The sequence below is a fragment of the Leucopleurus acutus genome (assembly GCF_964270905.1).
Source record: "Leucopleurus acutus genome assembly, chromosome: 11".
Taxonomy (NCBI): domain Eukaryota; kingdom Metazoa; phylum Chordata; class Mammalia; order Artiodactyla; family Delphinidae; genus Leucopleurus; species Leucopleurus acutus.
In genome coordinates, this window is record NC_139152.1 from 79,620,199 (window position 1) to 79,637,304 (window position 17,106).

The 17,106-nt window shown below is 40.2% G+C and overlaps 1 protein-coding gene across 1 annotated transcript in view; it reads left to right on the forward strand.

Moving 5' to 3' along the window:
• The window catches only part of CFAP54 (cilia and flagella associated protein 54), a gene marked incomplete at its 3' end in the record, with an annotated part of 303,390 nt that overhangs the window by 228,724 nt on the left and 57,560 nt on the right, over positions 1-17,106 (forward strand). The window contains exon 62 of the mRNA XM_082850839.1: positions 15,618-15,791. Coding sequence (XP_082706965.1) covers positions 15,618-15,791 — 174 coding nt within the window. The remainder of the gene's footprint in view (positions 1-15,617; positions 15,792-17,106) is intronic.

A 17,106-nucleotide genomic window follows, 5' to 3' on the forward strand; every position in this document is an offset into this window, starting at 1 on the left:
GTGTACATTTGTTATGAGACCTAGGCTAAAGAGGCTGTGGCTACCTGGGGCCTGCCGTTCTCAGGGTGTAAACCAGAGCACAAGACCAAGACCAAGCACAGAAGCACACTTGAGGCCTAAGAAAGGCCTCATTAAATCCCATTAGGCATAGCAAGTCATATGGCCAAGTCCAATACCAGTGAGGCAGGGAATTAGACTCTGCCTGTAGAGGAAGGAAGAGGGGTGTGAATGTTTGTGGAGTGGTAATCCAGACTATCACTTATGACACGTTCAATCTATGGCTGGTAGCCACCTGAGAAGAATTCTGAACTTCTGTATGGAAACACTGGAAAAGGTGCTGCGGTGATCAGTTAGTAATGTCACCCGTGGGCAATGGCATCCCCTAACCAGATGATCTTAGTTGATCCAGATGGGCAGGTAGTCTTCATCTCAGCTCTGCTTATTACTAGAAGTTATGCTTTACTTTTCTATTTCAGTGGTTTTCCTAGCATCTTCCAATTTTCAGTTTTCGTTTTGTACCATTAGCACTCCTTTACTGTTGTACCAGGATAGTAATTTGAAATGACCAAATTTTAAAGTCCAATTCATTTTGTATTTTGCCTTAAGAATAATAATTTTGCCCTCCAGTATTTTCCTAGCAGACTGGTCATTAATTCATGTTATGATTTCCCTCACTTCAGTATTTGGGTTGGAAGGAAATATTGAATCCCCAACTGATTGCTGCAAATACCCAGATGGCAGTGAGGTTCATATTATAATGAATCGCTAAAGGGCAACAATAACAAATTAAAATTGTTTGATTTTCCTTGCATTAGCATATATTAGCATGCAGGAGAAAACCCCCTCAGTGATGTACCTTCACTAGCATTGACCTGTACACGATGTGGTAAATGATATTCATTGTTTTTGTGTGCAGAGCCCTGTACCAGATATTGCTGTCCAGAGGGAGGGAGGAGTCACAGAACACACCAAGGAGTGGGTCTTGCCTTCCACGAGCTTCCAGTTTTTGGCCATCAGAACAGGCATCTACTTTGAAATTATATAAATGCAGCTTTTAAGAGGACCATATTAATTAGTGGAGGCAGATTAATGTATTTTAATCTAAAGCTGGACACAGGTGGGGTGGGCATATGAGTTTATGAGTAACTTTTTTTTCTGGAAGAAGTACATGTGGGGCAGATACAAATGAATTGGAGGCATGGATACCAGATAGGAGGGGGAGCTCATCTTCTCAGCAGAGCAGTTGACAATCGGAGAAGCATGGTGACAAAATAGACCAGTCACGTGTGGAGGATGGAATATAGATCATCTTGCCAGAACCAGAGAGCAACTGTATGATGTCTATAGAACAATAAGAGAATTGAGTGTTGTAGCTGGTCCAATTTATTGAGGTTTCTTTTACATTGTCTTGTAGGAATAGAGACCCTGAAATGATGCTGGGACCATATTTAGATTGAATGCAAAAAACCATTTACTCCATGTCTACTTTGGGCCCAGTTATATTCAAATATACACCATCTTTTTGTCTTGATTTTCCTGTGGGCTTAATAAAAAATTCAGCTAGGATTAAAAATTATAAAATTCTATAATACACTTTGAATTAAAAGCAACATTTAGGATTAGTGGTTCTGGATGCAGCCTCTCACAACTAAATACACTTGATATATGGAAAAATATAAATACGTGTCATGCCAAAAATCAATGTTGATGAACGTACTGTCAGAACATAGAGATCTATGGAGCAGAACTGAGAATCAACTGACCGAGAATCAACGAGTACATGCTTTGCCTCTTGAAACAGAGAAAACCGTCCATCCTGAAAAAAATATGATTTGTCTTTCCCATACTGCCTTGCCCCTGGCTCAGAGACATGGGTCAATGCCAACTAAAAACTGGGATGTCATTCCTCTACTGCTCTCTTGGCTTTTTCTATTCCTCTGAGACACAATTTCCCATAGTGGTGGGGAACTAGGGAGACACATTGTATCCTCAGATCCTGAATAATTAAACCATGTACAGGTGAGAATGGAGATAAATCATGCATGCTTACAACAGTGATTTTGTGTGTGTGTGTGTGTGTATGAGCATATGTGTGTATATGTGCTGTATGAATCCAGAGTGTCAGCAATTCATACAATGAGGGTATGATGAGAACCATCCTCAGCGAAGCAGAGCTGTCCTGGGCCAATGTCTGCAAGAGTCTAGATGCTCCACTCAGAGCTCTGCCCTTGGATCATGTAAATCAGAGAAAGGACGGTACCATGACCAAGGGCAGAGCATACGTTCTCCACTCTCTACTGTCAGACACAAGGCATGAAGAGACCCTATTCTAGACAGAGTCAACAGTGAGAAAATAAGAAACAACAGATGGCACATGTGAGAAAATATTGCCACACGAACGCAATGGGATGCTATCCTGAAGACTCAGAGGAAGATTGACCCTTGAAGGAACCAAAGGAAATCTAACAAGATGGTTTGAGACTCTTAGCAGAGCCTAAGCAGTCACTCCTGATGCTGTGTGCTGGTGCTTTCTTGTGTGATTTCATTTATCCTTTAGGAAAGTCCTGTGAGGGTGTCACTATGCACATTTATTAAATCAGGCAAGGTGCTGGGAGAGTTATTGAACTCTGGGTAATGGTTCACGGCTAATATAGACCCTCATCTATACAATTCTAAAGGCAGTGCCCTGGATCGTTGTGTTGGGTGTGATAAATAAGTTTTACCAGGAAATCAAAATGCAGAATCGATACTTCTGGTCAACCTGTTGGCCTGAGCTGGCATGAAAGATACTTCTGCCCTCCCCAATACAAACCTATTACAAGGCTGGATAAAATAGAACCAAAATTGTTTTAATTTATAGCTGAGCATGAAATCAGGAAAGGGAGATCCCAAGTCACCAAAGTAAAATGAGAAATTTTAAGCAAGAGCTGCAGCTGAGCAGTCACTGGAGCAGGAACAGCCAGGGCTCGGACTTGAATGCCTGGTGAAAGAAGGGGTCTGGAAAGAGGGCCCCGCAGGTAGGGAAAGTCAGAACCTAGCTAACTGCATAACATTGGCGTTCAGAGAGGGCTTGTCCACAAATTGAGGACTAGAAGTACGCTGCCCACTGGCCTGCGTAGCTGCAGAGCAACATGCCAAGTGCCCAGTGAGGGCCAAAAAGCAACCACAGGGGAGAAGTCAGAAACCACCTAAGACTGTGAGGTTGGAATTCACACCTCCCGAATGATGCAGGGAAATAAGCATAAATACTGGCCCAGAACCAGTGAAAGCATGCAGATCTGGCTGGGGATAGTGGAAACTGTTGCAAAGGGATACTCTTCAATGCAGGGTATAAGGGACTCTCCCTCCAAGAAATTCTTCTGAAGATAAATTTAAAGACAGCACAGATGACACCTGGACAAATTTTGGCATCATTTTTGGATTATAAAGAGGAAGAAAAAAATTGTAAACTATCAGAAAAAGACTTTCTACAAAGGAACAGAAATTGAACTGGCCTTAATTTTTCTCTGTGACGTTAAAGACCAAATCACAGGGACTTCCCTGGTGGTCCATTAGTAAAGAATCCACCTTCCAATGCCGGGGACGCTGGTTCCCTGGTCAGGGAACTAAGATCCCACATGCCGTGGGGCACCTAAGCCCGTACACCACAACTACTGAGCTCGTGCGCCTCAGCTAGGGAGCCTGCATGCCGCAAACTGCAGAGCCCACATGCTCTGGAACTCGCACAACTAGAGAGAGACAACCCACATGCTGTAACTAGAGAGAAGCCTGCGTGCCGCAACGAAAGATCCCACCCACATGCCTCAACACACATCCTGCATGCCGCAACTAAGACCCGACACAGCCAAAAATAAATCTTAAAAAAAAAAAAAGACCAAATGACATTGGCCAAATATGTATCGAGGTTCTTTTTTTCTTTTAATTTAGTTCAGTTTTTTGCATAGGTAATTTATTTTCAAGAATCACAACTCAAAAGTCATATAAGGGTATGGAGAGAATGTCTCCCTTCCATCTTCTCTGCAACTGCCTCAGTTCTCCTCCCCAGAGGTAGTCAGTGTTGTCAGAATATTAAGGTCCTATTCCTGCTGTAACAACCATAAATTTAGTGGCTTAAAGCAACACAATATATTATCTTACAGTTCTGGAGTTCTGAAGTCCAAAATAGGCCTTACTGGGCTAAAATTAGGGTGTCAGCAGGGCTACATTCCTCTGGAGGCATTGGGGGAGAATGTTTCCTAAGCTTTTTCAGCTTCTAGAGACCACCTGAGTTTCTTGGCTTGTGGCCCCTTCCTGTAGCTTCCAAGCCATCAGAGTAGCATCTTCAGTCTCTCTGACTCTGATACACTCAGTCTTCTGTTTCCCTTTTCTACATACAAAGACCCCTATGATTACACTAGGCCCACATGGATAACGTAGGATAATCTCCCCATTTCAAGGTCAGTTGACAGGCAGCCTTAATTCCATCTGCAACCTTAATTCTCCTTTGCCCTGTAACCTAACATATTCACAGGTTCTGGGGATTAGGGCATGGAAATCTTTAGGGAACCATTATTCTGCCTACCACAATTGGTTTCCTGTGTTCTCTACCAGAGATATCACATGCTTATACAAACTGTCAAGGTTCTGTTACAGAGGACAGAATCCACTCCGATTCGTTTAAGCAGGAGGAGGTTTATTAAAGGACTTTCAAAATCCCTGTGAGGGCTAAAGAAACAAATTCCAGGCTGAGCATCCAGAAATGACTAAGCCATACATAACTGGATCACCAAGGGAATGCAGGTTTTTGTTTTCTTTTGTTTTAGAAAGTGTCTTAGTCTGTTCGTGCTGCTATAAGAAAATACCACAGACTGGGTAGCTTATATATAAACAACAGAAATGTATTTCTTACAGGTTTGGAGGTTAGAAGTCCAGTATCAGGGCACCAGCAGATTCAGTGTCTGGTGAGGGCCCGCTTTCTGGTGCATAGATGGTGCCTTCTTGCTTTGTCCTCACATGGTGGAAAGGGCTAGGGCTCTCTGGAGCCTCTTTTATAAAGGCACTAATACCATCACTTTGGTGGGTTAGGATTTCAACATACGAATTTCAGGAGGGTGGGAACACAAACGTTCAGACCATAGCATAAGGGAAGCTGTAGAATCAGAAATCTGCCTGCAAAATAGGAAGACTCTGCTCTAGCTGCAGTCTCACCAACCACACCACCTCTGCCAGAATCCACACAAGCAAAAGATGCTTTGACTCTTGTCTTCCGCACCACTTAGCACAGTGCCAACTTCAGGTCTTTCGTGAATGCACTGAATTGGTGATACCCTAATCTCATCCAGGGCCCTAGCTGCAAGGAAACCTCAGAAATGGGATTTTTATCTCTGCAACTTCTACAATATAGGTAAGCACATTCAGAGATTAGGAAAAATGTTGAGTGAACCAATATGGTGCACACTAATACACTGATATATTTTTCCCTTAAAAATACAAATAATAGGGCTTCCCTGGTGGCACAGTGGTTGAGAGTCCACCTGCCGATGCAGGGAACACGGGTTCGTGCCCTGGTCTGGGAAGATCCCACGTGCCGCGGAGTGGCTGGGCCCGTGAGCTATGGCTGCTGAGCCTGCGCGTCCGGAGCCTGTGCTCCGCAGCCAGAGAGGCCACAACAGTGAGAGCCCGGTGTACTGCAAAAAAACAAACAACAACAACAAACAAATAACAGTATCACCATTAGTATGCATAATTTTATGCTCCTTCCTCATTGCTTTTCTTCAACCTAATGTAAGTGTATCTGTTGGCAATTCTTTTCAAATCAATAGGTAGCTTCTTTTTATTGCTGCATAATCTTTATAAAGATGCACCATAACTAGTCTTCCTTTGATAGATATTTAGGTTGTTTGTACCCTTTTGCTATTACATACAAATTTGCTCTCTCTCTATATATATATCACATATATATCTATTGACGCAATAGATATACTAACCTATGTACAAAGTTTTACACATATGATATATACATATATTTATAAATGTCATATGTATATGATTTATATATATAGTATATGTATAATTATATATGTATAAAATTTTGTTCATAAGCTAGTATATTGATTGGGCCAATTCCCATAAGGAAAATTTCTGGATCAAAGGGTAGAATCATTTGTAATTTTGATAAGGTTTGCAAAACACCTTCCATAAAGGTTATGCCAATTTGTTTTCCTGCCAGTAATTAATAAAAGGTCATTTTTCCCCATACCTTTGTTGATACAGGTATATTATAAACATTTTTAAACCTTTGTCAATATAGTAGGAAGGGAAGATTTAATTTTAATTTACACATCTGGACGAAGGGAAGATGGCGGAAGAGTAACACACGGAGATCACCTTCCTCCCCGCAGATACACCAGAAATACATCTACACGTGGAACAACTCCTACAGAACACCTACTGAACACTGGCAGAAGACCTCAGACCTCCCAAAAGGCAAGAAAGTCCCCACGTACCTGGGTAGGGCAAAAAAAATAAGAATAGACAGAGACAAAAGGATGGGGATGGGACCTGCACCAGTGGGAGGGAGCTGTGAAGGAGGAAAGGTTTCCACACACTAGGAAGCCCCTTCACGGGCTGAGACTGTGGGTAGCAGAGGGAGAAAGCTTTGGAGCTGGAGCTGCGGAGGAGAGCACAGCAACAGGGGTGCGGTGGGCAAAGCAGAGAGATTCCCACACAGAGGATCGGTGCTGACCGGCACTCACCGGCCCGAGAGGCTTGTCTGCTCCCCTGCCAGGGCGGTCGGGGCTGGGAGCTGAAGCTCCGGCTTCGGTCGGAGCGCAGGGAGAGGACTGGGGTTGGCAGCGTGAACACAGACTGAAGGGGGCTACTGCACCACGGCTAGCCAGGAGGGAGTCCATGGAAAAGTCTGGACCTGCCGAAGAGGCAAGAGACTTTTTCTTCCCTCTTTGTTTCCTGGTGTGCGAGGTGAGGAGATTAAGAGCACTGCTGAAAGGAGCTCCAGAGACGGGCATGAGCCGCGGCTAAAAGCGCGGACCATAGAGACGGGCATGAAACGCTAAGGCTGCTGCTGCTGCCACCAAGAAGCCTGTGTGCGAGCACAGGTCACTACCCCCCTTTCAGGGAGCCTGTGCAGCCCACCACTGCCAGGGTCCCGGGATCCATTGACAACTTTCCCAGGAGAACGCACGGTGCGCCTCAGGCTGGTGCAACGTCACGCTGGTCTCTGCCGCCACAGGCTCACCCCACACTCCGTACCCCTCCCTCCCCCCCCGGCCTGAGTAAGCCAGAGTCCACGAAGCACCTGATTCTTTAACCCCGTCCTGTCTGAGCGAAGAACAGACGTCCTCCTGCGACCTACACGCCGAGGCGGGGCCAAATCCAAAAGTGAGCCCCCGGGAGCTGTGAGAACAAAGAAGAGAAAGGGAAATATCTCCCAGCAGCTTCAGAAGTAGCAGATTAAAGCTCCACAATCAACTTGATGTACCCTGCATCTGTGGAACACATGAATAGACAACGAATCATCCCAAATTGAGGAGGTGGACTTTGAGAGCAAGATTTATGATTTTTTTCCCCTTTTTCTCTTTTTGTGAGTGTGTATGTGTATGCTTCTGTGTGCGATTTTGTCTGTATAGCTTTGCTTCCACCATTTCTCCTAGGGTTCTATCTGTCCGTTTTTTTTATTAATATTTTTCATTTTAATAACTTTATTTTTCTTCTTTCTTTCTTTCCTTCTTTCTTTCTTTCTTTCTTTCTTTCTTTCTTTCTTTCTCTTTCTTTCTTTCTTTCTTGCTTTCCTTTCTCTCCTTTTTATTCTGAGCCGTGTGGATGAAAGGCTCTTGGTGCTGCAGCCAGGAGTCAGTGCTGTGCCACTGAGGTGGGAGAGCCAACTCCAGGACACTGGTCCACAAGAGACCTCCCAGCTCCACATAATATCAAATGGCGAAAATCTCCCAGAGATCTCCATCTCAACGCCAGCACCCAGCTTCACTCAACGACCAGCAAGCTACAGTGCTGGACACCCTATGCCAAACAACTAGCAAGACAGGAACACAACCCCACCCATTAGCAGAGAGGCTGCCTAAAAGCATAATAAATCCACAGACACCCCAAAACACACCACCAGACGTGGACCTGCCCACCAGAAAGACAAGATCCAGCCTCATCCACCAGAACACAGTCACTAGTCTTCTCCACCAGGAAGCCTACACAACCCACTGAACCAAATTTAGCCACTGGGGACAGACACCAAAAACAACGGGAACTACGAACCTGCAGCCTACAAAAAGGAGACCCCCAAACACAGTAAGATAAGCAAAATGAGAAGACAGAAAAACACACAGCAGATGAAGGAGCAAGATAAAAACCCACCAGACCTAACAAATGAAGAGGAAATAGGTAGTCTACCTGAAAAAGAATTCAGAATAATGATAGTAGAGATGATCCAAAATCTTAGAAATAGAGTAGAGAAAATGCAAGAAACATTTAACAAGGACCTAGAAGAACTAAAGATGAAACAAGCAATGATTAACAACACAATAAGTGAAATTAAAAATACTCTAGATGGGATCAATAGAAGAATAACTGAGGCAGAAGAACGGATAAGAGACCTGGAAGATAAAATAGTGGAAATAACTACTTCAGAGCAGAATAAAGAAAAAAGAATGAAAAGAACTGAAGACAGTCTCAGAGACCTCTGGGACAACATTAAACGCACCAACATTTGAATTATAGGGGTTCCAGAAGAAGAAGAGAAAAAGAAAGGGACTGAGAAAATATTTGAAGAGATTATAGTTGAAAACTTCCCTAATATGGCAAAGGAAATAGTTAATCAAGTCCAGGAAGCACAGAGAGTCCCATACAGGATAAGTCCAAGGAGAAATACGCCAAGACACATATTAATCAAACTATCAAAAATTAAATACAAAGAAAACATATTAAAAGCAGCAAGAGAAAAACAACAAATTACACACAAGGGAATCCCCATAAGGTTAACAGCTGATCTTTCAGCAGAAACTCTGCAAGCCAGAAGGGACTGGCAGGACATATTTAAAGTGATGAAGGAGAAAAACCTGCAACCAAGATTACTCTACCCAGCAAGGATCTCATTGAGATTTGATGGAGAAATTAAAATCTTTACAGACAAGCAAAAGCTGAGAGAGTTCAGCACCAACAAACCAGCTTTACAACAAATGCTAAAGGAACTTCTCTAGGCAAGAAACACAAGAGAAGGAAAAGACCTACAATAACGAACCCAAAACAATTAAGAAAATGGGAATAGGAACATACATATCGATAATTACCTTAAATGTAAATGGACTAAATGCTCCCACCAAAAGACACAGATTGGCTGAATGGATACAAAAACAAGACCCATATATATGCTGTCTACAAGAGACCCACTTCAGACCTAGAGACACATACAGACTGAAAGTAAGGGGATGGAAAAAGATATTCCATGCAAATGGAAACCAAAAGAAAGCTGGAGTAGCAATTTTCATATCAGACAAAATAGATTTTAAAATAAAGACTATCAGAAGAGGCAAAGAAGGACACTACATAATGATAAAGGGATCGATCCAAGAAGAAGTTATAACAATTATAAATATTTATGCACCCAACATAGGAGCACCTCAATACATAAGGCAAATACTACCAGCCATAAAAGGGGAAATCGACAGTAACACATTCATAGTAGGGGACTTTAACACCCCACTTTCACCCATGGACAGATCATCCAAAATGAAAATAAGGAAACACAAGCTTTAAATGATACATTAAACAAGATGGACTTAATTGATATTTATAAGACATTCGATCCAAAAACAACAGAATACACATTTTTCTCAAGTGCTCAAGGAACATTCTCCAGGAAAGATCATATCTTGGGTCACAAATCAAGGCTTGGTAAATTTAAGAAAATTGAAATTGTATCAAGTATCTTTTCTTACCACAATGCTATGAGACTAGATATCAATTACAGGAAAAGATCTGTAAAAAATACAAACACATGGAGGCTAAACAATACACTACTTAATAACGAAGTGATCACTGAAGAAATCAAAGAGGAAATAAAAAAATACCTAGAAACAAATGGCAATGGAGACATGACGACCCAAAACCTATAGGATGCAGCAAAAGCAGTTCTAAGAGGGAAGTTTATAGCAATACTATCCTACCTTAAGAAACAGGAAACATCTCAAATAAACAACCTAACCTTGCACCTAAAGCAATTAGAGAAAGTAGAACAAAAAAACCCCAAAGTTAGCAGAAGGAAAGAAATCATAAAAATCAGATCAGAAATAAATGAAAAAGAAATGAAGGAAACGATAGCAAAGATCAATAAAACTAAAAGCTGGTTCTTTGAGAAGATAAAAAAAAATTGATAAACAATTAGCCAGACTCATCATGAAAAAAAGGGAGAAGACTCAAATCAATAGAATTAGAAATGAAAAAGAAGTAACAACTGACACTGCAGAAATACAAAACATCATGAGAGATTACTACAAGCAACCCTATGCCAATGAAATGTACAACCTGGAAAAAATGGACAAATTCTTAAAAATGCACAACTGCCAAGACTGAATCAGGAAGAAATAGAAAATATGAACAGGCCAATCACAAGCACTGAAATTGAAACTGTGATTAAAAATCTTCCAACAAACAAAAGCCCAGGACCAGATGGCTTCACAGGCGAACTCTATCAAACATTTGGAGAAGAGCTAACACCTATCCTTCTCAAACTCTTCCAAAATATAGCAGAGGGAGGAACACTCCTGAACTCATTCTAGAGGCCACCATCACCTTGATACCAAAACCAGGCAAGGATATCACAAAGAAAGAAAACTACAGGCTAATATCACTGATGAACATAGATGCAAAAATCCTCAACAAAATACTAGCAAAGAGAATCCAACAGCACATTAAAAGAATCATACACCATGGTCAAGTGGGGTTTATTCCAGGAATGCAAGGATTCTTCAATATACGCAAATCAATCAACGTGATACACCATATTAACAAATTGAAGGAGAAAAACCATATGATCATCTCAATAGATGCAGAGAAAGCTTTTGACAAAATTCAACACCCATTTATGATAAAAACCCTGCAGAAAGTAGGCATAGAGGGAACTTTCCTCACCATAATAAAGGCCATATATGACAAACCCACAGCCAACATCGTCCTCAATGGTGAAAAACTGAAAGCATTTCCTTTAAGATCAGGAACAAGACAAGGTTGCCCACTCTCACAACTCTTATTCAACATAGTTTTGGAAGTTTTAGCCACTGCAATCAGAGAAGAAAAGGAAATAAAAGGAATCCAAATCGGAAAAGAAGAAATAAAGCTGTCACTGTTTGCAGATGACATGATACTATACATAGAGAATCGTAAAGATGCTACCAGAAAACTACTAGGGCTTATCAATGAATTTGGTAAAGTAGCAGGATACAAAATTAATGTGCAGAAATCTCTGGCATTCCTATACACTAAAGATGAAAAATCTGAAAGTGAAATCAAGAAAACTCTCCCATTTACCATTGCAACAAAAAGAATATAATATCTAGGAATAAACTTACCTAAGGAGACAAAAGACCTGTTTGCAGAAATTTATAAGACACTGTTGAAAGAAATTAAAGATGATACAAATAGATGGAGCAATATACCATGTTCTTGGATTGGAAGAATCAACATTGTGAAAATGACTCTTCTACTCAAAGCAATCTAGGGATTCAATGCAATCCCTATCAAACTACCACTGGCATTTTTCACAGAACTGAAAAAATTTTTTCACAATTTGTATGGAAACACAAAAGACCCTTAATAGCCAAAGCAAACTTGAGAACGAAAAACGGAGCTGGAGGAATTAGGCTCCCGGACTTCAGACTATACTACGAAGCTACAGTAATGAAGGCAGTATGGTAGTGGCACGAAAACAGAAATATGGATCAATGGAACAGGATAGAAAGCCCAGAGATAAACCCATGCACATATGGTCACCTTATCTTTGATAAAGGAGGCAGGAATGTACATTGGAGAAAGGACAGCCTCTTCAATAAGTGGTGCTGGGAAAACTGAACAGCTACATGTAAGAGAATGAAATTAGAACACTCCCTAACTCCATACACAAGAATAAACTCAAAATGGATTACAGACCTAAATGTAAGGCCAGACACTATAAAACTCTTAGAGGAAAACATAGGCAGAACACTCTATGACATACATCACAGCAAGATCCTTTTTGACCCACCTCCTAGAGAAATGGAAATAAAAACAGTAATAAACAAATGGGACCTAATGAAACTTAAAAGCTTTTGCACATCAAAGGAAACCATAAACAAGGTAAAAGATAACCTTCCAAATGGGAGAAAACATTTGCCAATGAAGCAACTGACAAAGGATTAATCTCCAGAATATACAAGCAGCCCATGCAGCTCAATAACAAAAGCACAAACAACCCAATCCAAAAATAGGCAGAAGACCTAAGCAGGCATTTCTCCAAAGAAGATATACAGACTGCCAAAAAACACATGAAAGAATGCTCAACATCATTAATCATTAGAGAAATGCAAGTCAAAACTACAATGAGATATCATCTCACACCAGTCAGAATGGCCATCATCAAAAAATCTAGAAACTATAAATGCTGGAGAGGGTGTGGAGTAAGGGGAACACTCTTGCACTGCTGGTGGGAATGTGAATTTGTACAGCCACTATGGAGAACAGTATGGAGGTTCCTTAAAAAACTAGAAATAGAACTACCATATGACCCAGCAATCCCACTACTGGGCATATACCCTGAGAAAACCATAATTCAAAAAGAATCATCTACCAAAATGTTCATTGCAACTCTATTTACAGTAGCCCGGAGACGGAAACAACCTAAGTGTCCATCATCGGATGAATGGATAAAGAAGATGTGGCACATATATACAATGGAATATTACTCCGCCATAAAAAGAAACGAAATTGAGCTATTTGTAATGTGGTGGATAGACCTAAAGTCTGTCATACAGAGTGAAGTAAGTCAGAAAGAAAGGCAAATACCATATGCTAACACATATATATGGAATTTAAGAAAAAAAATGTCACGAAGAACCTAGGGGTAAGACAGGAATAAAGACACAGACCTACTAGAGAATGGACTTGTGGATATGGGGAGGGGGAAGGGTAAGCTGTGACAAAGTGAGAGAGTGGAATGGACATATATACACTACCATACGTAAGGTAGATAGCTAGTGGGAAGCAGCCGCATAGCACAGGGAGATCAGCTCGGTTCTTTGTGACCTCCTAGAGGGGTGAGATAGGGAGGGTGGGAGGGAGGGAGACGCAAGAGGGAAGAGATATGGGAACATATTTATATGTATAACTGATTCACTTTGTTATAAAGCAGAAACTAACACACCATTGTAAAGCAATTATACTCCAATAAAGATGTAAAAAAAAAATTTACACATCTCTTACTAGGACTAAGCTTAAGCATCTTTTGTGTGAACTTTCTGCCTATGATTTCCCCTTTCTTTTTGCGGTACACGGGTCTCTCTGTTATGGCCTTTTCCGTTGCAGAGCACAGGCTCCGGACGCACAGGCTCTGGACGCACAGGCTCAGCGGCCATGGCTCACGGGCCCAGCCGCTCTGCGGCATGTGGGATCTTCCCGGACTGGGGCACAAACCCGTGTCCCCTGCATCAGCAGGCAGACTCTCAACCATCGGGCCACCAGGGAAGCCCTTTTTTGGGGCGGGGGGGTTGGTTTTTTTCTGTTGCCTTTTCTTTAAAAATTTGTAGAAGCTCTTAATTATAGAAATCAACCCTTTAACTGTGATATTATTTGCAAATATATTTTTTCAATTATCAGTTATTATTTAGCCTTCTTTATGGTGGTTCTGTCCCATGAAGAAACTTTTTATTTCTAAATGGTATACATGATTAAACTTTGATAAGTTTTGCATTTATGTCATAGTTAGAAAGGTTTTGTCCCTATTCTGTGACTATGAATTAGTTCTCCCATGGACCCTTTTACTAATTTATGGAAACCTATTTGGAATATGTAAAAAATAACAAATGGATACAATTTTAGTTTTTCCTGATGGCCACCCTATTTCTGTACTTTTTACTCATTTCCTATTGATCTGTCTATTCAGGTTTCAGTACCACACAGTTTTAATTATTGTAGCCTTATAATATATTTAATATCTATTAAAGTAAATCCCCACTCATTACTCTTTCTTTTCAAAATTGTTTTTCTTGTCTTTTATGGCTTTTTATTTTTACTTTGGAAGCAGCTTGTCTAGTTAAAAAAGCTCTCTCATAATTTCATTGGAGTTTCATTACCTTTATATTTTATCTTAGAAACAACATTTTTCTTCTATTGAGTCATCTTAACCAAGAATATTTTATGTCCTATATTTTTTAGTTCATGCCTTTTAAAAAAATATCAGTCCCTTAGGAGTGTTTTAATGTTTTCTTTAAACAGATCTTGTATACTTCTTGTCAGGTTTATTTCTGGATATTTTACCTTTTTATTGGTATTGCAAAATTTTTTCATTAGATTTCTACTGGTTGTTTTTGTATGGAGGTTATTGATGTCCCTATATTGCTTTATTATCTTTAGGTATTTTTCTCCACTTTATCTTTTTTGAGCAAAGTCTGGGTCAGTAAATGTTTTTATAAAGGGCCAAATAGTAAATATTTTACACTTTGTGGTCTCTGTTGCAGCTATTCAACTCTGCTGTGTTAATGTGAAAGGAGCCATAGACAAAATGTAAATGAATGAACATGGCTGTATTCCATTAAGGCTTTAGTTATGGACACTGACATTTGAATTTCATAAACTTTCACATGTCACAAAATACTATTTTTAAAATTTTTTCAACCACTTAAAAATATAAAGAACATTCTTAGCTCATGGGTCATACATAAACATGCATGGGCCTGATTTGTCCCATGGAGTATAGTTTCTCCCTTATGGATTTAGTTAATTCATTTGAAATGCCATCAAATTAATGCCTGTATTTATTCAAGTTTCTTTTTTTTTATTTTTTGGTAATACAAACAATGCTGCCATGAGTATCTTCTGCAAGACTCCTGGCACACATATATGAGTATCTGCATTTAAAATTTTATTAGACCCTGCCCAGGAATTTGCTTTCACAAGTGCTGTATGAGAATTCTGGTTTCTTCACATTATTAACAATATTTATTATTTTGAGATTTTAGTTTCTGTTAATTCCTGAGGAATGTGAAATGGTATTTCATTTTAAATTGCATTTATCTGATTTTTAATGATGCTAAAAATTTTGTCCATTTGGGTTTCCTTTTCTATGAGTTGCCTGTTGAAATTTTTTGCCCATGTTTCTGTTGAACTAGCTGACTTTTTCTTATTGATTACATAGTAGACAAAATATAATTTGTGTATTCTAAGTATCTTTTCTCAGTCTATGGTTTGTCATTTAACTTTGTGTTTGGTGTCTTTTGTGATATAAATTTTTTTTAATTGAATGCAGCCCTAAGCGTCAGTATTTCGTTTATGAGTTTTCCTTTTCTTTTTTCACATATGGTTATTTTTCAAGGAAAGCATATTTGTATTCCAATTTTTTTTTTTTTTTTTTTTTTTTTTACTTTCAGATAACTACCAAGTTGCCTTCCAGACTGCCTGTACATTCTCTTACCCTAGTGATGAGATATATGAGAATGTAGATACTGGGGAAGAAACCCCAATTAAAGTGGATATTACATGGATTCTTCTGCTGCGCTATTATATTCACCTGCAAAGAATTAATAATATGAGCAAACTGCTAGGTAGGCCTTTTCTGTGTTAAGAAAGAATATATTCCTTTCCAGGAATATATTGTTTAAACTTATTGTTTAAGTCATATTTCTTATTTAGAATTATAAAATACTTTTGACTTCTTTCTGAGTGAACTCTCATCAGAAGATGGAAATTTTAGGGGTTCTTAAACTGAGATACGTGGACCTTTGGATAGAACTGTATTTCAATGTATTTAAAAACGTCCTTAGAAGGAGGCATCCAGAGGCATCCCCCAAGACTGCCAAAGTGGTGTTGGGGTCAAAACGGTTAAGAATCAGAGTGACCATAATGTGACAGCTTATAAAATGAACAAGGTGAAATTTTGGCTTTAAGGAGAGAGTGTTCCAGTATCCAGTATGTAAAGGGGAAGATAGGATATTTAACTCCACGAAGTTTTGGATTTTGTTCAGTTTTTTTTTTCTTTTAAATCATTGATTTAAAGATCTAAAGAATATCCAGAAAAACTTGTATAATCTGCTTTAAATCAGTTCCTCCTATGTTTTTGTGACAATGTGTTTATCTGTGCCCATAAAAATGGTGATTCAGTGTTGCTTATTGGCAAACAGTTGGAAAAGACAGGTTGACCATGCCAGCGCCCAGTGATGGAGAAGCCAGCAGGGCAAATAGGCCGAGTCATGGGGTGGCTCAGCATGGTTATTGGGAGTTAGCGATGGGATGGACAAGCACTCGGAAAGGTGTTGGGTAGAAGGTGCATCGTGATGGGGCCAAGAGTTCAATGTCAAGGAAGTGGACATGAGCCAGCGCAGCAGGCCCTGGTGATGCCCTCCCCCTTATCAACTCAGCTCACTTCTGGATTCACCTGCTGGGGCTTCCCATGTCAATCGCCCACATTTTACTGCTTTCTGCTCTGGGCTTTCTCAGAAGTTACTACGGCCCAGCATGCAAGCAGGACAGCCTGGAAGTACCAGGGATTCCACACACTCAGCAGTAACCTGAGGTAGGGAACTGGTAGATAGTTGTAACATTGATGGAACAATGTTACATGTTTTTTCCAGGAGGTCCTCAGCAGGACTGAGCCCTCCTTGTCCATAGCTGTAGCCGTTTCATAACTCAATCTCATTGGCTCTTTTCTTCTATCACACTTTTCCCGTTCTCTCACTTGACATCGGTTTTCAAATAAATTACCTGCGCCTACATTTTTGCTTTAAGTTTTTTTTGGGGGGAAAACCCAAAATAAGACAGCTAGATAGAATATTTTGCATTGCTAAGCTTGGCCAGAAGCAATTCTATTAGTGTATAAGCTTGAAAAATAGAGGAAGGTCATGGGCAGCCACTAGCTAAGGT